Below are 26,325 nucleotides of genomic sequence, written 5' to 3' on the forward strand. Positions count from 1 at the left end.
AGAAAGTTTGGGAGACAGGTTGAACTTTTCAACTCGGTGGGGAATTCCTCTCCCCAAGCCACACTTGGCAGCTCCGGGCTGGGGGTGGGTCACAGCCCCGCCGCGTGAGTCAGCGGCCCCTCGCGGCTCCGCACATGCGCGCTCCGCCCCTGGGGGGTCGGTCGGACGCTCGCCCGGCATAAAAACGGCACCCGCTGCCAGACGGTGGGACGCTGCGCACCTTGGTCCCGCCTGCGCTCTCCTGGGACGCGTCGTCCCGTGGTTCGCTCGGACCCGGCACCATGGATACTGTTCGCCGCCTGGCGCTGATGTTTCTGCCGCTGCTCCTGATCGGGGCCGTGCCCGGCCGCCTGGGTCAGGCGCACATAGGTATCCGGCCCGGTCCAGGAGCCGTTCTTGGCGCCCGCCATCCTGGACCTTTGGGCCCGCTCTCTCCGCCCGGCTGTCCCCAAGCCCCCGCGTCGCGCCCCAGTTCACAGTTGCTGGGACAGAACTCCCCGGGAAGCCTCGGCCTCCCAGGAGCGGAGTCTGACTCCCTCCCCTCTCTTTTGCCCTCCTTCTGCCCCTCCCGTAGGAAATAACGCGGAGATCTGCCTCCTGCCCCCCGAGGAAGGGCCCTGTAGGGCCCGAATCCCCAGCTACTACTACGACAGGCACACGCAGAGCTGCCGCCAGTTCATCTATGGGGGCTGCAAGGGTAACGCCAACAACTTCGAAACTTGGGCGGCCTGCGACGAAGCTTGCTGGAGGATCGAGAGTAAGTGCTCCTAGCACTCCGGCTCGCCTCTCCCGCCCGCACCCCAGGGCGGGTAGGAATGTAGCGAACTTGGCCAGATCTCGTTTTCTCACAGCGAATGTTGGCCCGAAGTTTTCTCAGATGTTAAGCAAACCCCACTGGCTTTTAGTTTCCCGTAAGTGATCCCAAATCTACCACCACGAATACAGTTTCCCTCACCTAACTGACATCACGATTCAGTGCCTCGGTGGACTCTGGGAAAGAGGTTAGTTCAACAGGGGCCATAAAAATTCGAGGGAATAAACCGGTCACTGTGGCGCGCATGCCTGTAATCTCAACGGCTGCGGAGGAGGCTGAGGCAGGAGGATGACAGATTCAAAGCCAGCCTCGGAGATGTAGCGAGATCCTGTTTCAAAATAAAAAATAAAAAGGCTGGGCATGTGACTCAGTGGTGAAGCACCCCTAGCTTCAATCCCTGGTACCAAAAACAAAAGGGGAGTATGAAAGAAATTTTTGTGGAGTGAGGGAACCCCAGAAGTGCAACATAAGTGCTTCTTTATATTTATCATAGTTCCAAACCTACAGTTTTTTCTCTCCTTGAGAATTATCCATCAATCTAAAATACTTTGTGTTTTTTAAATTTTTTGTTTTGGTTCTAGGAATTGAACACAGAGGCGGTTAACCACTGAGCCACATCCCCAACCCTTTTATGTTTTATTTAGAGACGGAGTCTCACTTAATTGCTTAGGGCCTTGCTAAATTGCTGAGGTTGGCTTTGAATTTGTTAGCCTCCTGCCTCAGCCTTCCAAGCCGCTGGGATTACAGGCATGTACCACCCAAGCCAGCAGTGGATTTTTTTTTTTGGGGGGGGGGGGGTACCGGGAATTGAACTCAGGAGTACTCGACCACTGAGTCACATCCCCAGCCTTGTTTTGTATTTTATTTAGAGACAAGGTCTCACTGAGTTGCTTAGCGCCTTGATTTTGCTGAGGCTGGCTTTGAACTCAAGATCTGCCTCAACCTCCAGAGCCGCTGGGATTACAGGCATGTGACACTGTGACGGGGACTCAGCAGTGGATTTCACTATTAAAGTGTGATTTAGCTCATTATGTAACTTTTTGTCCTGATACCTAAACTTGTCTTGAGTTAGTGTAGGGAATATGGTGATTAACAAAGCTTTGTTCAATTTTACTTCTTTTGTTTTTATTATAACTCTTAAGGGTTGTATCAGGGTTTTGCCTTTAATGGGGGTATTCATATAAACATGATTTGATTAACTTTATATGGAGAAACAACAGGGAGTCTTTACTCTGAACTTGAAAGATACATCACAACTGAGTCAAATTTGAATATATTGCGGTTTAAAACAAGTCAAATCACCAGATTAAGGGGCAGTCTTCTGGGAATTTACTTTTCCAGGGCTAATATGATTACTTTTCCTCCATTTGTTTCTGAAATCACAGTAAAGTTTTGATTGTTTTTGCTTCACTGGAGGTGAACCCAGGGTCTTGTGCATGGTGGATAAGCACTCCAACACAGAGCAGCATCCTCAGCCCCAAGAAAACTACTTTTAACCAACATTGTTTTATTGGCTTTTTTTCTCTAGAAGTTCCCCACATTTGCCGGTTGGAAGTCAATGAGAATATATGTGAGGAGCCCAGAGAAATGTATTTCTTCAATCTAATGACCATGACATGTGAAAAATTCATGTCTGGTGGGTGTAACCGTAATGAGAACCAGTTCTCTGATGAAGCTTCTTGTATGGACTTCTGTGCACCAAAGAAAAGTACGTACTATTTTTTATGGTATTTCTATTTCATTTTTCTATCAAGACTTTTGGATGAAAAAATCAATAATGGTTTGGGTCCTGGTGATTTCATATATAATATAATATCATTCTTAAGAATGTTTTATTTGTCTTTTTTTTTTTTTTTTACTTTTGAGAGTTTGTAAGCTAGAAGTTAATGACTTGCCAAGTTCTCAGGGCTGATAAATGATAATGATAGAGCCATTATTCAAATTTTTGCTTCCTTTTCCGTGTTGTCTCTTTAGAACCACTGATTGAGCATGTCTAATCTGAAACTCTGAAATTCTAAATGCTTCATAATAGGAAACTTTTTGAGCACTGTCATATTGTCATAAGTGGAAAATTCTGCATCTGACCTCCTGTGATGGATTGACTTCAAAAAACAGACACTCTAAATAAAATATATAAAATTACCTTTAGGCTATTCATATAGGGCATATATGAAACAGAAGTGAATTTCAGGTTTGTACTTGGGTCCCCTCCCCAAGATAACTTATTATGCATGTGAAAATAGTCCAAAATTCAGAGAAATATGAAATCTGAAACATTTTATTTTTCAAGCATTTTGTTTAAGTAATATCCAATATTCTAATACCTGCACTTCTCATCTCATTTTACATATAAAAATTATAGTATTCATTAACGAATAGCATGACGTTAGCTTTGTGTGGAATCAGGTTTGTGTATGAGACAGCAGAATGTATACAGACAAGATTTGGTTAGATTTCTCTATTCTTTAGGAATTACAAATCTGCAGCACAAAGAGTTCTCTACCCTTTTTTCTGTTTCTTACCTCCCACATCCCCATCCTTGAACTCCTAGGTTACTTGGTAAGTATTTTAATATTTGTGGAAAGAGATGATGTATGCATTTCTCCTAGATACACCAGAGATATATAAATTAAAAACATTGAGCCATCAAGAAATTATGCTTTGGCAGAGAATTTGATAAAGTTCTAGCTATAGTGTGTTAAATATGCAAAAGGGGGAAATGGTTGCTGCTGATGTTCTCTTAAGTCATTTGTGTAGATGTCGGTTGGTAATTTGGGAAGATATATCATATATATAAATTATATATATATATATATACACACACACACATATATATATAATATCTTGATTAGTAAAGGAAGGGGAGCTGATGAAAACATTTAAAATAAAACTGTCAACACAAGAAAGTTCACCAAAGTATGTTATGTATTGTTCCTTGAAACTTAGGGGATTTTCTACTTGACCATGTCTGGTTTAGGGGTTTAATTTCTTTTTACTTTAAAGGATAAAACATACATTTCAGAACATACATTCAGAAGGAATTCTGGACAAACATTCAGAAGGAATTCTGTCAGTTTATAAAAATTTGGGATTAGCAAAATATGGCACTCGAGTTTACCTGTAATTTGAGACATATCTTCTCAAATGGTTTAATATGATATTTTGGATTCAGAATGAAGCCTCTTTGGGATTAGATTACTTCAGCAGTCATCACTTTTTATTAATTTTTGTATTTGAACATTTCTAATTTTATTTTCTTTTCCATAAAGGTCCAATATTTTGCTACAGCCCAAAAGATGAGGGTCTGTGCTCTGCTAATGTGACTCGCTATTATTTTAATACAAGATACAAAGCTTGCGTGGCCTTCACCTATAGTGGCTGTGGAGGGAATGACAATAACTTTGTTAACATGAAGGATTGCACACGTGTTTGTGCAAAAGGTAGTGAATTTTTTCTTACTCAGTTTTTAAATAAACTTTATAAATAATTCATAAGCAAAATTATATTTTATGTATCCATTTTACTAATAACAAATTGCCATTTCTTGACCATTTCTATATAAATAGCACTTATGTGCTGATCCATTTTGTCCGAATGCTTAAATTGGACAGTAGCTGTATACTAGTATTTTTAAAGGAAGAAGGTTATAAGCTGAGTATATAAAGAACTTAACTAAATTTATCATCAGTAAACATAAGATGAGGTGAGCTTTGAAGCATTGGGAAAGGTGATTTAAAATGAGCCCACAGACTAGAGACATATGGTGTTGATTGTTATTTTATTGACTTTAGCATCGAAGAAAGGGAAGAAAAAGAAGAGGCCAAGGCTTCGCTTTGCCAATAGAGGCCTGAAAATTAAGAGGAAGCAATTTTAAGCATTTTCTTGTATGTCATCATGCGAATGATTATTGTCTTTATGGTTATATCTGAAGAAAAATACGGAAGCATAAGGAAACTAATCATTAGTGATTCAATCACAGTTTTCATTGACCTTGTATCAATCAAGTTACTTCTTTATACACAACTTGCTGCAATTCAAATGCTAATCTATTTTTAATTTACTGTTCACCTATTTGTGAGATTGAATTCTTACAGTGCAAAAGATAGAAAAACAAATGACTCACCCAGTTCTTGGGGTTGCTAGTCCTAATTTCAGAAGATTATAGTAACTGAAGTAGCATGAGAATCATGTATTTTGAAAATAGGTGAGCATAAAAAGAACTGGCAAATACTTTTATTTCATTATGAACTTAAAATGTTGGGTTGTATATTAAATCCAAGGAGATAAAATTGCAGATTTACCAACACTTTAAAAATTATCCCAAATCATGTTAACTAGACCCTACTAATGGTATTCCCATTTCTATTGTGGCAGATTGCAGTGTATTGAGTAAGGGAATTTATTTAAAAGATAATATAATAACTTTTTAATGAATTAAAAAGCTAGTCAAATTATTAAAATCAGAAATATTCTCCTGGGGAAATTATGTCTCTGTATCTCTTTTTCCATAGTTGTCTGTCTCTTTCTGTCCTCAATTACATATATATGTGTGTATACATATAGATAGGTGGTCTTAAAAAGTTATCCTGTTGTTACATTATTTCCTAAGACAAAATGGGTGGCAGACCACTAAAGTTGTTAAAATTTTTGTACTGTTTGTGTTTCTATTATACCAAAAATCATGCATGATTTAATAATTTAAATTCTACCAATAAATTGTTTCTTATAAATAGGATCAATAAAATGAGTTTTTTACTTTCTCTGTAATAAATTTTTAAAATTCCTATGTTTTCTTGGCAAAATTAAAATATTTAAAATTATGTCCCTTATTTAGCAAAATTGCAATTGCATTTGCCCTTTGCTTGAGCAATATCTCTTTTGAAAACCTGTCTGCATATTAGTTTTAAGAAAAGTCTATGCCTGAGTATGGTGGTTGATACTGAAAACTGGAAACAAACTAGATACTCATCTATTTGAAAAAATTATGGAGGAGTAATGAACAAATATTTACCTATAGATAACATCTGACCCCAAGAATATATTTTAAAAATAGGGCCTAAACAATATGAATAAGCTGAGTACAGTAGTGCATACCCTGTAATCCCAGTGGCTCAGGAAACTGAGGCAGAAGGATTGCTAGTTCAAAGCCAGTCTCAGCAAATTAGAAAGGCCCTAAGCAACTCAACGAGACCCTATCTCTACATAAAATATAAGAAGTGCTGGGAATGTGGTTCAGTGGTTAAGCACCCCTGGGTTCAATCCTGGTACCAAAAAACCAAAAAACAATAACAACAACAACAACAACAACAAAACCCCAGTGTGAATAAGCACACATGTATACATACATATAAGCATCACAGAAGATCTAAAAATATTAAAAATGGCTATCTGTATGGGAAGGGAGAGGACAGGATTGGACAGATATATAAAAATTTCTGTGAATATCCCTTCTCTAATTTTTATCTTGAACTACATAAATATTTTACATAATTTAAATAAATTAAATTTAAAAATAAAAAAGCATTTCTTTAAACATTGAAAACAAACCAAAACAATGCATTCAAATCTTATATCAAATAGTGGCATAACTACACAAAGGGTATATATACTTATTTTCTTTCAAAAACATTTTTTTGACCATATATCTTTTGGGGTATATAACCTAAGGGTCAAAACTTCTGAAGAAATCCTATTGTGATTAGTGGTAATACTGCCACTGTTACTTTTAATTTATTATGAATAGAATATTATCTATATATTTTATAGAAAACAAGTATTTTCTTTGTAAGTCATAGTTTCTAGTTTTAAGAGAAAAGATTAAAAAATTAAACTGTAAAAACATTTAACTTAAAAAAATTAAGAATAATGGTACAAACATATTTTTTTCTCTTTAAAGAAAAATTTCCCCATCCTTCTATTGAAAAGTCTTAAAGTATTGACATACTGATAGCAGCAAGTATATACCTACCATCCAGAGTTCAGTCTCCCTATATTATATCTCAGTGAAGATAACCAGAGCTATTAGAACTCTCTCATTACAGGTCTGGTCCAAAAATATAGGGCTGTAGTACTCCAAAAATCAGGGAAGTTGTCAAAAGCTAATGAATTGTGTCACTAACAGGACACTAATGAATAATGAATTATGTAGCTTCCCCTGACTTAAAAGGAGACTATATGAACAACAAAATAATGACCTCAATACACGTAGACAAAAACATAAATATATAAAACTCCATGAGTTCATAATTACATACACATGTGAGCACATGTGCACACATAGAAAGCTTTCTTGGTCCTGGGCACGGTGGCCCATGCATGTAATCCCAGCAATTTGGGAGGCTGTGGCAGGACAATCGAGAATTGAAAGTCAGCCTCAGCAACTTACTGAGGCCCTAAGCAACTCAGTGAGACCCTGTCCCTAGATAAAATATTAAAAAGGGCTGGGGTTGTGGCTCAGTGGTAAAGTGCCCCTGGGTTAAATCCCCAGTACCAAAAATAAACAATAAATAAATAAAAAGATGCTCTTTTGATAACTTGTAAGCTTTTTAGGGCATTTTCTCATTACTTTGAAAACAACTGAATTAACAATAAAGCATTTATTCTTTTTTAGTTTATGTTTTAAAAAATATACCACAGAGATACTAAATAATATATTAGGGAAAGTTATTCATAGAATTCCACCTAATATATGCATTAAGATGTTAGAAGATAGCCCTCATGAAAGCATGAGTCTAGTTGAAAATTATCAGAGGGTGCTGAAACTTTTGCGTAGAAGGCTGGTGGGAAACAGTATTATGGGGATCAAACAACTATTTTAATCAACAGATAATTTTAACATCCATAAAAGTGTGTTGACAGACATTATCTGCCTCCTGATATTGGTGCACTAGGTGCAAACCCTCCACAAGATATTCTTGCAGAAAGAAAAAAAATGAGACTAGAGTTAGTCAAACCTCTAGATCTTACAGTTGTATTTCCAGATTATCAGGAAATATTGGAGATACAGGAGCAACTTATAAGAAGTCAGGGGAAAAGACTCGGCCAACTCTACAATGGTATGTACAGGACAAATATCCAGGTTTCTCCAAGAATTCATTCTAAAACTTTTAAAAAGGCAAGGAGGGGAGGTAGTGCTTTCATAGAATATGTGACTTAAGAGCAACAAAAAGCAGCATGCCATTGAAAGGTTTTGGTTGAATAAGGCCTGGGTTTATTACTGTTTTTGGTGGGTTTTGAGCAAAATTATAGTAGATTTCTTGTGTGCTTTGCAGTTGCAGACTATTCTAGGGGCTTCTTCAGTCTCCAAAAAGAACCTTAATTTGCTATTGTTGCCTGTAGTTCCTCTGCAGCCACAGCCCTTAGGGGATCATGAACATAACTCACCTGTCTATTCAGTATGGGTGGGAAGGAGATCCTTCACACAAATTCTCAAATGCCCAGACCCTCTACCATTTCATTAAATATATACCAGACATCACATTGTACTCCATAAATATATACAATCATTATTTATCAATATAATTAAAGAATAATTTTTAACATAAGGGGGAAAAAAGAATATATAAAGTAATCATAGAATGTGCTGTAGTCAAAAGGAAATTCCTTCTCACCACAGTCAGCATGAACACAACCCAACTACTGTGGTTTTGCCAGACAGCTTGATTAAAAAGAATGTCTTTCTCATTCATTGACACAAAAAGATTTTTAAAAGCAAGAATGGGGGGATGGGGTGGCTTTTAATAAGAAAACAGTCTTTTCATGTCTCTCTTAAACACACAAATTGTCACAACATTCAATCATGGAAACTGTAATGGGGCCTTCCACACTCAAGTGTACATCTTGTCTCCACTAAGTCTTATAAACCTTTAGTTTTACCCACTAAGGAAAATCCTTCACAGTGTCTGTTTCTCTATGGTACAGGGGCTGTAGAAATTTCAGCTGAAAGCTCTATAGCGATCCTTGGGAATGGACCTAAAACAAAATCATTAGAAGGATGTATATTGGTCCTTCTTTGGACCCTTATGATCTTGTGGACTGCATTATGGTGGCAGGAACTCAGTTTTTGGTTTTGTTTTATTTGTGTTACTGGGGATTGAACTTATGCTAGGGAAGTACTCTACCACTGAGCTGCACCCCCAGTCCTTTTAATTTTATTTTGAGACACTCACTGAGTTGTCAAGGCTGGACTTAAACTCATAGTTCTACCTCAGCCTCCATAGTAGCTGAGATAACAGACATTCACCACCACACCAAGCTAGGAACTCATCTTTACAAGTTAATGTTTCTAGTAAAATATAGATCTTGGAAAAAAAATAAAAGAGGGGAAAGGCAGAGTTGTAACTTTTAAAATATCTATCTATATATTATTATATACTTAGAGGCAAGCAAACATAGGGATAAGAATTGTCCAAAACTACTTCTTTCCTCTTGACCTACATATCCAATTATTCACCTAACATATGTATTTAAGTCTGTTCTAATCTTATCTTATGCCAGGAAAATTAAAACATTACCCAGTTTTATTTCCTGCCTGTGTCTGCTCAGGTACTCTTCTGGGGAAAAAAATCTCAGGTAACTTGTTTGCTTAAAATTTATTGGTGGTTTTCTAGTAAATCTTTATGTTAGTCTCCAAGCCTCTAGCATGTCATATGAGCCTTCTGATGAGTGGTCCATGACAGTTCTCTCCAGGTCCATCTTCCCCTATTTGATCATCACCGGTAACCCATCTGTAATTTGGAGTTCAACGACTTGAACTTATCTGTGGTTTCCAAAGCATGTCATACTACTTTACCTTTCTATAATGTGGTTCTCAACTTTTGTGCATAAGAGCCATGTGAGGAGCCAGGTATATAACACACTCCTACCCTATTCTCTGTGCCCAGGGGTTTTGATTTAGTGGGTTTGAGATGGTGCTCAAACATGTTTCACTGTAAACAATGACTCCAGAAGATTAGGATGTACACTTGCAAGGTCCTTTGAGGAATATTGTTTTACACTTTACCAAAAAAATTTTTTTTTTCCTTTGGAAAAAAGAAATCTTCCCTCCTAACAAATATTTGACAAAGTGAATCTTCCTGTTGACAATGCATTCCTTGACCTTCTTAAGCAGGTTTAATCACTTATCCTAACAGCTTGGCTCAACCTAGTGCAGCTTCCTAGGTGCACTAAAACAGTATTTAATTATTTTCCTAGAAGTTGTGTTGTTAAGATATCTAAGTTTTTCGTGTAAAATTGATGGTTATTTTCATTTTAAAGTACATTATTATATTTTCTCTATATTATATAGAAAATAAAATAAAAAACATCTAGAAGTTCACTCTCATATTATTAATAACCACACTTTAGTTTTCTTGAAGTAGAAATAACCTAGCCAAGGAGTGAAAAAGCACTTTAATGCTCTCGGTATATATTGAAAAATTGCATAACAGTCTTATCAATATCCTCAATTAAAAATGTATGAAAATAAGAAGAAATCACTTCTTTGTTAGGACAATATGGTATTTTTACATTAGTTAATTGATATTTCTAAAATTACTGCTAGGGTTAAACATTTTTGGTTTAAATTTAAGGTGTACAACATAATGTTTTGATCAACATGATACAAAGATTACTATAGATATACACTTAAATATACCCATTACCTCTTATACCTATTATTTTTTCAGGTAAGAGCACCTAAATTCAACTCTCAGTAAATTTTCAATATACAATATTAACTATAATTCTCCAGCTGAACATAAGATCTCTAGACCTGTTTATTCTACCTAACTGCAAGTATGTAACCTTTTACCAACATCTCCCCAATTCCTCTTCCTCCCTGTTCCTGGTAACCACCATTCTCTCTCTCTCTCTTTGGTTTCCACATGTGTGATCATAATAGTATTTTTCTTTCTGTGTCTTCCTCATTTACTTAGCATGTCTTCAGGACCATCCATGTTGCTGCAAATTACAGTATCGCCATTTTAAAGGCAGATGATATCTTGACTGAATATATATATATGTATATATAAATGTATATATAAATATATACATATATACACATATGTGTGTGTGTGTGTATATATATATGTGTTTGTGTGTGTATATATACCAAACTTGTGTCCTAAGTTGGTAAACACTCAGATTGTCTCCTTTTCTTGGCTATAGTGAATAATGCTGCAGTGAACAAGGGAATACAAATATGTTTTTGAGGTATTGCTTTGATTTTCTTTGGGAAAAAATCCCAGAAGAGGATCACTGGATTATACATAGTAGTTATATTTTCAAAAATTTGAACCTATGTACTGCTCTGCATAATGGTGTACCAAATTATATTTCTGTGCAGTACTCGTGTTCCCTTTTCTTTATGCCCTCCTCATCACTTATTATCTTTTGACTTTTAAGTGACAGTCATTCTAATGGGGGTACGGTGATATTTCTTTGTGGTTTTGGTTGGCAATCCCCTGATATGAGTGATTCGTCCTAGCATCTTTTCATGTACTTGTTGGCTGTTTTTATGTCTTTTTTGAAAATATTTTTCAGGTCTTTTGCCTATTATTTTTGCTGTTGCATTGAGTGAGTTCATTAGATATTTTGGATACTAAATCCCATCAGATATGTGACTCACAAATATTTTCTCTCAACCCATAGGATGTCTTTTCATTTGTTGTTTCCTTTGCCATGCAGAAGCTTTTTATTCTGATGTTGTCTCCTTCTTTATTTTTACTTTCGTTACCAGAGCTTCTGTTGTGACATCCAAGAAATCTTTGCTGAGGCCAGTACCAATTTTTCATAGGAACTTCATAGTTTCAGGTCTTATGTTTACATCTTTAATTTGTTTTGAATGAATTGTTAGGTATATTTGTGATGAAAGGCAACTTTTATAATTATGTTTTTCCTACTGTTATAATTTTTAACTGTCAAGTTTTTTTACATTATTTCTCTATTATGGGAGTTATTCAGATTTTCTTTAAGACAATATAATTTCAATTTTCATGTGCTATTGAGAAGAGAGGATATTGCTTTCAATGGGATATATATGTAACATATATGTTGGTGTGATTTTTTATTTAGAGACCACATGTGTATACCTGAATGCACATACCTTTGTCATTACTGTTGAGTGTTAGACTTTATATTTAAGTGTTGCATCAAAAATTTTTTCTGTTGTGTTTTAGGAATATTTTAATTCAATTAAAAATGAGTCTCACTTTCTTTTTCTTACAGTAACAAATATAAATGTTGTCTGATTTTTTTCTTCCTTACAAAATGTCTTGGATTTTCTTGGATCAGTAACGACCAGTGTTCCCATGGAGCATTATGTGCAGGTTTGGCTTACTATGTTCCTTGGTTCAAGAACACTGTCTTCAAGACCTGAGCTCCTTAACCCATATGCATTAATAACCTTACCATACCTAGTATTTGATGCTAATAGATTCTTGAGCAAAGACATAAATTGATATGACCCTAAACTACAGTTTTGCATTAGAGGCCACATGCTCCCCTCCGAGACTGAAATGAATGTTAATCTTTTATTAATCTACATTTTTTGTGTAGATAGCTCATTTGATATTTGATACTGAAGAGGCATGCCTTTTGTTCTTAGCATCCTCTCCTGGGAATTTTTCATCTGAATCATAGCACTACAATTCTCATGGCAATTTGATATTCTCTATTGTATTTTAAAGTTAATCTTTTAGCATAAAATTTACTTGTAAAATCCATTGTATTTTTACTTAGAGAAGTTGCTCCCCTATAATTTTTAATTTAAGAATATGTTCTCAGACTTTTTTTTTCTTGAGTTCATTAGCTGTTATATAATCAGGTTAATTATTACATGAGAAAAGCAAATTTGTTTCAAATGTAGTCTACAGTTTTAAGTGAACAAGCAAAACAATTTACCACTTTTGGACAACATTGCTGTCTAATAAAATGTATCTTCTAAGTCCAGATTTGTATATAAGTGCTATTTCTCATGACTAATAATCAAGGTTAGTCTAACCTTAAGATTAACTATTATGCTCCAAAGTATCATTTAAATCAGGATATTTCAAAATTAAATCAATTGTGCTAAGACATGTTAAAACAAACATTTAAGTACCAAGGATAGGTATTTGCCCTTCTTATATACTAATTTTGTATTAATGTAACAGTGTTTTATTGTGCTTTAAAAGTAATTTCTTAGCTATTTGCGTTTGTTTTTCAGGTTAACTATAGAATCTGATTTTTACAGTTAAGAAATACCATCCATTAATTGGGTTTGCATGTCTATTTTTTATTTCCAAAAAGTCAGTATCTGTAGTGTAAAAAATTTTAATATTGGCTGAGTTCCATGGCACCCTACCTGGAATTCCAGTAACTTGGGAGGTTGAGGCAGTAGGTTTGCCAGTTTGAGGTCAGGCTCAGCAACTTAGTGAAACCCTGTCTCATTAAAAGAAGAAGGGCTCTGGGGCTGTAGCTCAATGATAGAGCAACCCCTCAGTTCATTCCCCAGTACCACCAAAAAGAAAATGAAAGAAATTTGTCAATATTATGAATAATGCAAATTATACTCAAAATTTTTCTAGATTTCACCATTAAGTCCAATGGAAGGTGCAGGACCAATCTATGAGAATTTTTATGCTTCACTTGGATAGTTTAGGATTACTGGAAGCTGGGAGACGTCTTCAGTCACAGATGCCAGCTCCAGATATTTGAAGGATAACCCTCCTGACCTTGTTTATCTTTTTACACAACAGGATGCTCTATTTAGTAATCTTTCTTGCCTCTGTGAGTTTCACATCTCTGTGCCGTAATGGAGTTGTTTGCTCAATTATTTGTCCAGATAAATTGGTCCTTCAAAAGAATTTAGGCTCATACTGAATCCATGTGCTGCTGCTTGGTATGTTGGAGCCAGGATGCCTGTGCATAGTTCAGACACATCCACCTTCTCCTCTTCCTCACGGCTACCTTCTGAAGGGTCTCTGGTTTAATCACAGCCTCTGGGATTCATGTTCTCTACCTGTGCTACTAACTTCTCAGGATCCCACTCTGTTTGTTAAACCCTATGGAAATAAAAGGCTGATGAAACTCTCTCTTTAGTGGGATTAGGGCCAACATTCTGAGGACGTTAACTGTCCATGCATCTTACTCCTTTCCAGGTTTGGCCACCTGTTTTCCTCAAAGATAAATTCTCCTTACTGTCTTAAAGGTAAGGAAAGGAGTGAAACACACATGAGCCTGTCTATAGGAACAGGATACCTGAAAAACACCAAAGATTTCCTGGGTACAATTTCAGTTGATTCTATTATTATTATTACTAACTTTTTTCACAGAAAGAGTAATAAATTCGCAAATAGTAATCGTATGGCCTTATTAGCAATATCTAAACTTTTCTTTTTGTATTGGCTAAAATTTCTAGAAATAATGACACATGATAGAAATGGATTTTTGTTTACTCCCACTTACAAACATACCTTTTTGTCTTACAATTAATTGTGCTGTTGGCCATGGGCTTGAGTTGAATATTATTTTTCAGATTAATGAAATATAATCATTTAATTTACTAGGAGGATTTTACTTAAATCAAAAATAGATAATGGATTTAGTTAGATTTTTAGCATATAAATGTGATCTTTTTTCACTTTTGACCTTTTGATATAAATTATCTAATTGATAACTCAGTATGGATTTATCTATAAATTCTGAAAATAATCCATATATGAACATTAAAACTTTTGATATAGTGCTGAATGCAATTTTTTAATTTTTAAAGGACTTTTGCCAATAATCTGAATTTTTTTTCTTTAGTGCCCTATCAGATTTTTTTCATTAGTATATTGCTACACACAAAAAAATACTTTAAATATTCCACCTTTTGTGATGTTCTGGGATTATATAAGGGTTATTTATTTGGTTTTTGAAGAATTTTAATAAATCACACATTAAACTATTTTAGCTTAATATTATTTTTAGAGAAAATTCTGTGCTAGCCTCTTTTATTATCTCTCTTGATTTATTTAGGTTTTCTCAGTTTTTCCCTTTAAACTAATCTGAAGTTCTTTCAAATTACTTTCTTTTGAAAAAGAACTTCTCAATATTTTATCTTTGATTATTATAACTTTGTCCACTTTATTAGGTTTTTAAATGAATATATTCAATTAGACATAAGTCTATTGTTTTTATGTGTTCTAATAAATTCCTATAGTTTTTCAATTAGTGCAAATTTCTTTCACATTCTATTAAGTTTTCTTCAGTTTTCAGTGCCTTTATCAGTTGCTTTATTTTTCTGTATATTTGTAGATATTTTTGTAACCATTTGGGAAATGGTAAGATTTGCTAGTCTGACTCAAATTTTAAACAGAATTCCTATAATACAATTAATTATTTATGATTTCAATTATTTTAAATGTATTTATGGTTCAGGATATGATATTTTGGTGAACATTTCCCAACTGTGAGAGTGAATTTCTTTGTTTTTCAGCTGCACTTTTTTTTTTTTTTTTTTTTAATGTATTTGAAGAGTCTTTTGTCTGATGTGCACACATTTAGCATCATTGTGTATTTCTGGTAGATCAGTCCTTTTATTACCTAGTAGCCTATATAATATCCCTTTTTCCTTCTACAGTTTTCTTGGCTCTGAAGTCTATTTTAATTGGATGTTAATATAACCATTCCTTCTCTTTAAAAAATTAATGTTTAAATGATTTATCTTTTCAAGTCATTAATTTTGAAGGTGAGTTTCCCATGACCAGTATATTGTTAGGACATTTTTTTTTCTCACCTTACAAATCGACCTGTCTTGCTCAGTGTTTCAACCGTATACTTTTACAGTAATTTTTGACACACTGCAACCTTATTTGTTATTTGTTTGTTTGTTCTTGTTTTGGTTCTTTTTTCTTGCTTTCCTGTGGACATTTCAACATTTTTAGGATTCCATTATGCTTTATTAAAGGTTCTTTGGAACATATCTTTTTGTATAGTTTTCATAGCAGTTACCTTGCCATTTAGCACTTCAAGTGAAGTGTGGAAAGTCAATTTCTAAATATGTCTCTTTACTTTTCCCACTTTTAAATATAAAGTTCTTCAGTATCAGATAGTCTTACAATTTTTGTTTCAATCATCACATGTGATTTACATACTTATGTGTATTATGGTCTATTATATATACTATTTGTCCCCTTTCTGTTGTTCCTCTTTTGTTCCTGCTAGGACAGACTTTTTAAAATAAATTTTATAGGTTTATAAATTTTATACACTTTTATACAAATTTCCTTTCTGTCTGACTACATGCTTTTACAATCTTGAAACGTATGTCTGTTCACAGAAAAGATTCTTTTAGTATTCTTTCATCTGCTATATCTTCTGTCTAATTATTGAAGGGTAGTTTTACAGGACAGAGAATATGCAGTTGAAAGTTCTTTTACTTTCAGCACTTGAAAAGTACCCTGCTTCCTTCTGGCCTCCATGATTTTAAATAAGCAGTCCTTTATCACGCAAATTGATGTTCACTATAGACATATTTTTTTTCACTAGCTGCTTTTATAACATTTTCTTTGTCTTTACTTTTAATAACTTGATTATGATAGTATGGATTTCTTTGAGTTTAGCCTGTTTTTGGTTTGCCTAACTTCTTGAATCTGTAGCTTTTTCCAGTTTGGGGAGCTTTCATTATTTCATCAAATATTCTTTCTTCCGGCTCTCTTACTCCTTTCCTTCTGAGATCCCAATGATATTAGAGTTATCTTTTGTTATGAACTGCATGCATGGTTTCTAGGCTCTGATTTTTGTTTTTGTTTATTCTTTTTTCTCCATGCTTTTTAGATTGGGTAAATTCTTTTTCATCAGTCTTCAAGTTTACTGATAATATGCTCAGTCATCTCCACTGTATTATTGAATACATCCAGTGAGTTATTTGTTTCTAATACTGTATTTTTTAGTTTTGTAATTACCCTGCAAGTTCCTTGTGGATAAAGAAATAATGGATTTGATTATTTGTTCTTACAGGGGAGGAGCAGGGGAAAATGGATCTATGTCATCTTTTCTGGACCATTATTCTCCTTCATTTACTTTTGATTCATGACAGACTGCCCTTGACATGGTACCTGAAACAATAAGTTGTTAGCCTAGCTGAAACCAGTAACTTTAGATGTATTCAGAAAAAATTTTCTTATTGTTTCTATTTTTCTTTGTAGATTTTAAATGTTTAGCATAATACCTAATAAATTTTTGGCAATCAGTAACTATTTTTGGATGAATGAATAATAAAGATTTTCAGGAAAAAGTCACATTTCAAGACTTCCTTATATGCTTATATTATAGTTCCCTCTATTTCAGATTGGACTCCCTGGTTTGTTAAAAAAAAAAAAAAAAGACTTGAAAAATCAGTTTTAATGTGTGGTAATTACACAGTTATATAAATGGCCAAATATTCCTTTCTTGGGAATAAAAAGCAGAAGTTAATTTTTGCCAGAGTGTGTTAATTATTGCTTGTTTGCCATAGCTATTAATTATGAGCAAGAACTTACTAGTGTGGCTTCCTCTACCTGCCCAGTTTGCATTCTTATCTAGAGATTGATCACAACCAAGACCACAGTTGTGTATAGACATTACTTGGTCACTGTGAAACTTACAAATCAACTACTACAAACATTCTTTCTTCTGGAGAAAGTCAGGAGCAGGAAATGCTAAATTCATGCCCTTCAATCACAAAGTGAGAGAAAAGATCAGTTTAAATTCGATGGAGTTCCAGGTCTATTACTTTCAGAATGAAGATATATAGGGGGAAAGGAGTTAAGAAATACAAGTTAGCATATAATAATGGTAATTTTTGCCTTTCCTTATTAAAATTTTTCCTAGACTATGAATAGTGGATGATTACAAGTAGATACTTTGATTTTCTATAGAAATTGCAAAGCTACATTTGTTAGGTGGAAAAATCAACTTTGTTCCTTCAAAATGATTTTACATTTCTTCTGATGTTAAAAAGAAAAAAAATAGTAACTTTTCCTTTTTAGTAATGCCAAGTATAATTAAACAGAGATTCAGATTGCTCAATGCTGAGGCTCATACCCCCAAATACATAAACCACGTTTTGTAGATAAGTGAGCTATGTATAATTAATGTCATAGTAGCATAATCGCCTCTGATCAGTGTGTTTGGCACACAAGGTCATGGGTTCAGATGTTATGGAGGAGTAAGTTTCTCTCAATTGCAAAACACAGCTGAGATGGGAGGGATGAAAGGAAGTGGCCAATATAGCCACACTCCCAGGGATAAACCAAAGAGGGGTCACAACAAGGACAATGTAAGGCAGAGTGTGGGATTCTGTCATAAGAAGCCCTGGAACAAGATTCTCCAGTGTTCTTAGTATCTTCATAGTGTCTATGGGCTCTCCTCCTTCAAATTCCTGATATTGGTCATTTGTTTTTAAAATCAATCTTAATATGGGTTTATCAATTTTATAAATGTTCTCAATGAATTAATTTTGACATGGTTAGTTTCACCCATTGTTCTTCTGTTTTTTATTTAATTGGTTCCTGTCCTTTTATTTAATATTTCCTTCCTTATGTACTCTAGGCTTACTTTGCTCATTTTTTCTACCTTGTGGAATATTAAACAATCAATCTTAAAACTTTCTGCTTTCCAAATATAAACATTTAAGACTATAAATTTCTCTCTAAATCCTGTATTAGCTGCATCACAAAATATTGATGTATTATTTTTATTCATTTAATATATTTTCTAATTCCCCTGAGTGTTATCTCTTGGTTTCATGGCTTGCTTATAAAGGCATCTTTTAAATTTCCATATATTTAAGAACAACAAATATTTTATTGTTATTGATTTCTAATTTAATTTTAATTTTTCTGAGTATTCTGTAAAAATTCAATCTTAGATATTTACTAAGACCTTTTGAAATTTTTTTTGTTGTTGTTACAGAGCCCAGGGGAGGTCCTCTTTACCACAGAGCTACATCCCCAGCCCTTTTTGTTTTTTTTTTATTTTGAGACACGTTCTCACTAATTTCCTTAGGGTCTCACTAATTTTGCTATGGCTGGCCTTGAATTTGTGATCCTCCTGTCTCAACCTCCCAAGCCACTGGGATTACAGGCATAAGACTTTTTATAACAGTGTATAGTCAGTCTTACAAATGCCCTTGAAAATTATTATTTTACAGTTTTTAGAGAATATAATTCTTGTCTCTGACCTCAACATCTAGATTATATTGGGGTTTGTTTCCATTTATAGCTCCTTTTCTTATATAACACAGGTTACTCTATTTTTACTGTTTAGTAATAATTTGCACCTTTATTGAACTGTAATTGAGCTTCAATAAATTCCACATAATTATGGTGTTTTATGTAGCATGCACATGTTTGTGTATGAAACTACCACCACATTCAAAACCATACCCAACTTCATTTTCCTTTTGGTTCTTAGTAACAATCCATCCATTCATCTACTATTCTACTTCTCCAGGAACTTCAAATCTTCCTTTTGCCAAAATGGATTATTTGAATTATCTAGCAATATATGGAATGAGTATATTTTATATATAGGGAATCATACAATATATTGTCTTGTTTGCCTTCTTTCACACAGAATTATTTTGGTATCTATGTTTTGTGTGGTAGTTTTTCTTTTTATTGCATTTTATAGCTACCCACATTTGTTTATTCATTCACTTGTTGATAGACTTTTGGGACTTTCCAGTTTGAGAATTATAACAAAACTAGGGCACTCAGACAAATTTTATATGCACGTGTGTGTGTGTGTGTGTGTGTGTGTGTGTGTGTGTGAAGAAGAAAGAGAGAGAGAGAGCTGCTGGGTCATATGGTGGTTGTATATTTAACTTTTTAGGAAACTGCAAAACTGTGTTTTACAAAGGGGTAGCTGCACTTAACAATACATTAAACAGTACCTTTGAGTTCTAGTTGTGTAGCATCCTCACCAACTGTTGGGCACAATCAGTTGTTTTAGTATTAGCCATGTGCATGATAGAGACCCCACTTTCTGTTATCTTCCTCTGAAGGTTGTTTTTTTATTCTAGTCAGAAGTGCCTTGTCCTCAGCGTTCCATGTTGTCTCCCCTGTGAAGGGCAGCAGTTAAAATCTCCACTCACATTTTTTAGAATCCCCACTAATCTTCAGAGAGGACTCAGGGTCAGTTTTCTGGGTTTATGCTCATGTTTGTGCTTTCCTCTTTATGGCTCCCTCATTTGTGTGTGTGTGTGTGTGTGTGTGTGTGTGTACGGGTTCACTCTTACTTTGCATCTATCATGGCTGCCACAAACTGTATAATCTTATTCTCATAAAGTTTAATGATGGGGGGGGAGTCAAAAAAGTTCTGTTTTATGCTTTGTCCAGAGATTGTAATTGATATCTGCAGGATGGTTATTCTCATGCACACTCTTCCTCCAGCCCCATAGCCGCCTCCTCTATTCCACATGCCTTTACCATGACTTTTGAAATTGAACAGCTCATAGTAAAGTAGTTATTAAATGACAGTGGATTCAAATAATACCTGTGACTACCTTCAACTGAATGGGGAAGGAATGATCTGTTTGACATATCCCTCTTATAAGTGAAAATCATTGCAATTCTGAGTTGGTAGCCATCAAGGACTGGAATTAACCTAGTCAATAATCTGCTTTGTGCTGGAAATTTCGCATCTGAGTCTGTGGATTGAGGCACTGATTGTTCATATGCAAGGAGTCAATGCAGCGTCTCTTAGCAGGGCATTGTTAAAGAGTCAAGGTAAACAGTTTTAACTTATGTTGTCTTTCCATAGAAATTGAGTGAAGAACAGGAACCAGGGCAAAAGATTGACTGCTATGGAAGAACAACGTGTAATATCACAATACGGAATTGTGGCAGTCTACATGTTTCTGATCTGCTTATTCTTTTCTCTTTTGCAGCTTACCAAAATTGATTGCAGTTGTGCAGCTCCAGCCATGGCTGACTTAATATAAGAATTTTTAAAAGAAGCAGAGAACAGCCAAAGTCAACTTCTAAACTTATTTATCTTTAGCAAATTTTTGCTCTTAATTATAGTGTGAAATAAAAGTATCTGAGTGTCAGCTCTTGGATCAACAAATCTTCTTTTATGTATAGAGACATATTTATCCAAGGATAGAGACTTATTACTTACTTTCACTGATAATGATTGGAAATATATATATATTTATATTATATATATTATATTTATATTATAAATATATTTATTTATAAATTATAATAATTTATAAATAAATATATTTATATTATATTTATATTATATATATATATCAATGTAATTTATGACCTTTTCAAAGTATACCAGCTTCTCTTTCTTCAATGAATATCCTCACATTATTTTGTTTTTATGTGTAGATTCAGGAAAAGAATCTGGTTAAATCTTGAGTCATTTCCTCTTTTACCACCAAATGTTATTTCATTGACCTTTAAGGATTTTAAATTGTATCAGTTACCTATTTTTTGGAAATAGGTAACTGATATTATAGTTCATTTAAGATTCTCTTTCCTACTGAGAATTCAAGTGCTAAATTGTCCAAATGTCCTAAATGTAGATGGACATAACTTAAATCACCTCTCCAGTTGGTTTGAACTTTGACTCTGCAAACTGTTGATTTTTGTTTATCAGCATCAATTTTAAATAGCACATAATGCCATTTTCCCAAACTTTCCACGCATACAGAAAAAAAAAAAAAAAAAAAAACTCTTTTCCCATTATTTTCTTCTTCCACGGACTTGTGTTTTAAAAGATTTTTGGTACCATAAACCACATTTTCTAGACAGTGGCTCATTCTGCCATGGATAAATATAAGAGGTTTGTTGCACCTTTTAATTTGTAGAAAATAACTTAACCCATGCTGATTTCTGTTGGGTAAGACAAATGATGCAGGGACCTCAAAAGGGATGCAGGGATAAAAGATTTAGTTTACATTGCTCTTCTTCATATAACAGCACCCATCTTTGACTTTGACTCTGTCAAACTCAGAAACATTTAGGACCAAATTAGATTAAGACTAAGTGTAAATAAAGAGGAAGCACTAACAGGGCCAGTGATTTCTGCTGATACCCAGAAGAGAAAATCAGCTTCATGACATACCAAGATATAATATTGTTGAGTGAAGCCTAAACTGAGTATTTACATTTCTGATTTTTAAGGACATAAGTAAAATGAAATCTTACAGAACACTAAATATTAAAATGAAGTTAAATATCTTCAATGATGTTGTTCTTCCAAATATTCTGTCACTTGTTTCAGTTTTCATGGATCTGCCCTGATACAAATACATTTTCTCTGGAGATGATTAGATGTCATTTTGTAAGCAGGATAATCTCAAGTACTTTAAAAAAGTATTTTTAGTAGTGCATTATAGTTATACAAAATATTGGGGTTCATTTTGACCTAATCGTACCTTTTGACCTAATCATACATGCCTGGAATATGATTTACTCCACTTCGGTCCTGAGTACTTTCCCTTCCCATCCCTCTTCCCTCCCCCTGCCTGCCTTTCTCTTGGTCTTACTTCTATTCACATATATATTCATAAATATATATATATATAACATATATATATAAGTTGTGCTTCATAGATATACATAAAAGTTAAATTCACTGTGATCTATTCATATATGTACATAGCATAGCATAATTTGGTCAGTTTTTACTTTTATGTATAGACATTGTATCTATTATAGTTTAGGGAAATTATTAAATTTTATCTTTACTCCTTTGTGCAATTCCCACAATGTTCCTGTGGATTCTATATTCTACTTTATGACCTGGGGCTCCCTAATCTATAGAAAACCCTACTTCTTTCCCCATTCCTCTTCCAACCTCTATAAAATTTGCCTTTCTTTTTTTGGGGGGTAGGGGATGGGGTACCAGGGATTGAACCAGGGTCTCTCTACCACTGAGCCATATCTCCAGTCCTTTTGATTTGATTTTTTTTTTTTTTTTTTTTTTTTTTTGGCAGAGAGAGGGTCACTAAGTTTCTGAGACTGGCCTTGAACTTGTAATCCTCCTGCCTCAGTCTCCAAAGTCACTGGGATTACAGGTGTGGGCTCAAAATTTATCCTTTCTATAATTACCACTTCTTAAAGCTTACTTTTCAATAGCATGCAGAGCTAACTCATATGCTCAGTGCATTTATGTTATATGTCCTCAAATAGAATGTGAGCCTTTTGATTGTAGACATCTTTATCTTCAGTTTTCCACTAAAACAGAAAATATAGCTGATAATTCTGCCCTCCGCACTCATCTGAAATTGCTTTTGGTAAAGTACTGTTAATCTGTTAATTTCCATTCATATGGATTTTTTGAAATATTTTTTTGTTGGAGACAGGCACAGTACCGCCATTTCATTTAAACCCAGTGCCTCTTGCATGCCAGGCAAGCGCTGTACCACTCAGCCACAATCCCAGCCCCATATACATATTTTTTAAGTTTATCGCTCTTGGCACTTCTTCAACAGTCATACATTGCCTGCTTCCTTCTGAAATGTTCTCTTTCCTTGGATTTGAAACCACAGCTCTCTAACCAGCTCTCCCCTATCTCTGCCACATCTTTTCTGTTTGCTTAGCTGGATTTTCTTCCCTCCAGTGGTGGTACTTCCCAGGGTTCTATCTCCATCAGTCTTCTCTTATTTTTTCTTTCTCACTGCATAAATCAATTTATTTCCATGTTTCTGTGCATTTTCTCATCCCAGGTCTTCTTAAAATTTCGTCACATTCAATAGGTGTTTAAAGATCTAGTTGACTGTCAATTCCTTTTAATGATGCTTCAAAACTCAACAGGTGAATTATTTCCTGGTTTTTCTGTATAGAGCAAATCAAGCTCTATTCTCTAAGCTCGCTGATTTTCATACGTACTTTTATTATTGCTCTTCTACTGCTAACGTCCCTGCAGGGACTGTGGGAGCTACTAAAGGGCAAGTTTTGGTCTTATCTCTGTATTTCTAATGCTTAATACAGTGCATGGCATATGGTAAATGCTCAGTAAATATATATAGAATAAGTGAGAGGAGATGAATAAATAAGCAAATAAAAATTTAAGTATCATTGAAATTTCAAACTGTTTTAGTCATCACAGCTCCAGAAGCTGTAAGGTTTTGGAAAGTTATAGTTCAGATAAATGTAAGTGGTAAATTTGAATTTAAAACCATTCCATGAAATCTGACCAAACTTTTCTATGTACGTGTATGAATATACCACAGTGACTTTCACCTTTATATATATCCATAATACACTAATTTTAAAAAACTATAAACAGAAGAAAGATCAGTAAAGTAGGGGAAATGGAACAGGTGGAGGGAGGAAGGGAGGGAAAGGGGACATACTAGGGACTGAATTGGAGCAAATACTCCATGTATGTGTAATTATGTTGAAATAAATCCAAATATTATATATAACTATAATGTACTAATATAAAAAGAAAAAATATACTGAAAACCCTATTCCATCATATCTACTTCTACAATATATAAATTCATGTAAATTTAGCAAAAATTGCCCTTTTGTTTCTACTAATTTGAAAATTCATAATTTCTAATAGCCTTTAAAATGGTTCTACCCATCATACCACATTGTATATACTAAAGTTTATGCTTTAATTGGTGGATGACATTTAAATATTTTCTTCTGTTTGAATTCATGTGGCTGCACATTTTATCTGACTAGAAAGTAAGATAGAAATACCAAAGAAGAAATACTATGTCCTTTTCAGAAATAAAATATGGCATTTATTTTTCACTTAATACAATCAAGCCTTCAGTACTCAAGAAAATAAATGCATTTATAGCTAATGTTTAGAGACTTGAAGGGAAACACAATAAGTAGTCATTTTCTTTAATAATACATTTGAGATAATTTCTTAATGAGTCCATAGGAAGTCTCTGGTGAAATTGAGAATTCTTATAATAAATTTAATGAAATTAACTTGTCTTTTAATATTGTGGCAGTCATTTCTTTGAAATACACCCGATATCTTAATATAAATAAACCTCTCTAAAAATAACTAAGCTGACAAAAATAATCAATCCTTGGAATACATCATCTTGTATATTCTAAAAATCAACCATTTGTCCCTTTTTTAATTTGGGGAAAATGGGCGATTTGAAAATAAGAGTTTTTACCTTGACATCTTGGATTTTGAATATCTTTGAAAAATATCTTACTCTGACTACACAGTTAACACATAATTTTTTGTTGATAATAGTCACTTGACTAAGCAATAGAAAATAAAATGATTTTCATTATCTTCACAGCAAATGATGTGGATGCCAATAAACCCTCTTCCCCATTGAAAGCAAGAAGGATTAGATTGCAACATGAAAACAAATAATTTGCTATGATTGCTGCTTATTTTCAAGCACATCCTTGTGTATAATTAGTTTATCTTCCTTAAAACAGGTCCATTTTTTGCTTTGTAACTTCATTTCTGAGATGAAAATATAATTTTCTGAAGTTGATTTACATAGCATATCAACACAGTAGCAGCAGCATTTACTTTATTGGATGAGAGGATCTTATTAGACAGGAGGAAATTCTTCCTCTATTTCCTTCTCTGAATCTGCTTTGGAGAAAAAATTACAAAAGGAAGAAATAAAAAGTCCAATTGCTACTTCTGACAGTATTTAGGTAAGAAAAGTTTGTAAGTGACAGAAAAGAAAGAACAAGATTGTAATAATTGTAGTGGTTACCTTAATGATAAAGTGCAGGAAAGTTTCCAGAAACAATCCAAAATAGTAAATAACTTTTCTTAGAATATTTCCACAGCACATACAACAAACCATCATAGAAGTTTCCTTTGGGATTACCATAATAGCTAAAATGGAAAATCTGGTAAGTTCACATATGACCTTTCAGTATAACCATGGAATTGCATCTTTATGTCACATTCTCAGAAGGTTCAGTACTTATCTTAGCAACTAAAATTAGCTTTGCCATACTGATTACAATTCTAGACTCAGTTCAGTATAGATGGCTTTACCGAGTCACTTCAGAGGCTGAATACATTTCTGGAGATGTAGAAATCTTCCTGCTATGCAATTCTTATCTTTCAAAGTCCAGATTAATCGGAATTCTGTGAATCTGGGTATTTAGACAGTGTGTCAAATTTAGCCTTTGGTCTTCCTAATCCAAGAATGTAACACATTTTAAGGACCAATTCAAATGCAAAATTTAGGATGAACTCAAGGATAACGCCCAGATGGAAAACTTCGCGTTCATTTAGTCTCAAAGGCCAGTGATCCAAACTGAAGAAAAGGAATGAAAAATACAGTGAAGAGGCCATCATATTATCCTACAAAATTTTGATAATTGTAGGTGTCAACTTGGATTAACATTTCCAAATTCTGAAAACAGCGCCACCATCAACAAAAGAACATTTAAAAAAAAAAAAAAAAAAAAAAAAAACCTCATTGTACACACCAAAACGGTCTAAATAAATAACTTACACTTACATGGCATTGTGGTATCAAAGAGAAGAGAAATTGTTAGATAGTACCAGAAGGCATAATATCTTGTGAAGAGATCAGTGGCCTT

At 34.3% G+C, this 26,325-nt stretch overlaps 1 protein-coding gene across 2 annotated transcripts; it reads left to right on the plus strand.

Moving 5' to 3' along the window:
• The first annotated feature begins 150 nt into the window (after positions 1 to 150).
• On the plus strand, positions 151 to 20,832 carry TFPI2 (tissue factor pathway inhibitor 2). 2 transcript variants are annotated; one of them, XM_079150693.1, is made up of 5 exons: positions 151 to 369; positions 575 to 757; positions 2,343 to 2,522; positions 4,084 to 4,254; positions 20,691 to 20,832. In XM_079150693.1, the coding sequence occupies exons 1-5, from the start codon at positions 282 to 284 to the stop codon at positions 20,702 to 20,704; spliced, it is 636 nt and encodes a 211-aa protein (XP_079006819.1). In that variant the 5' UTR covers positions 151 to 281; the 3' UTR covers positions 20,705 to 20,832. The 2 variants fall into 2 exon arrangements, with proteins under 2 accessions (XP_079006819.1, XP_079006818.1); XM_079150692.1 differs by lacking the exon at positions 20,691 to 20,832 and adding an exon at positions 4,606 to 5,549.
• The last annotated feature ends 5,493 nt before the right edge of the window (positions 20,833 to 26,325 follow it).

This window comes from Sciurus vulgaris (assembly GCF_902686455.1).
Source record: "Sciurus vulgaris genome assembly, chromosome: 8".
Lineage (NCBI taxonomy): Eukaryota > Metazoa > Chordata > Mammalia > Rodentia > Sciuridae > Sciurus > Sciurus vulgaris.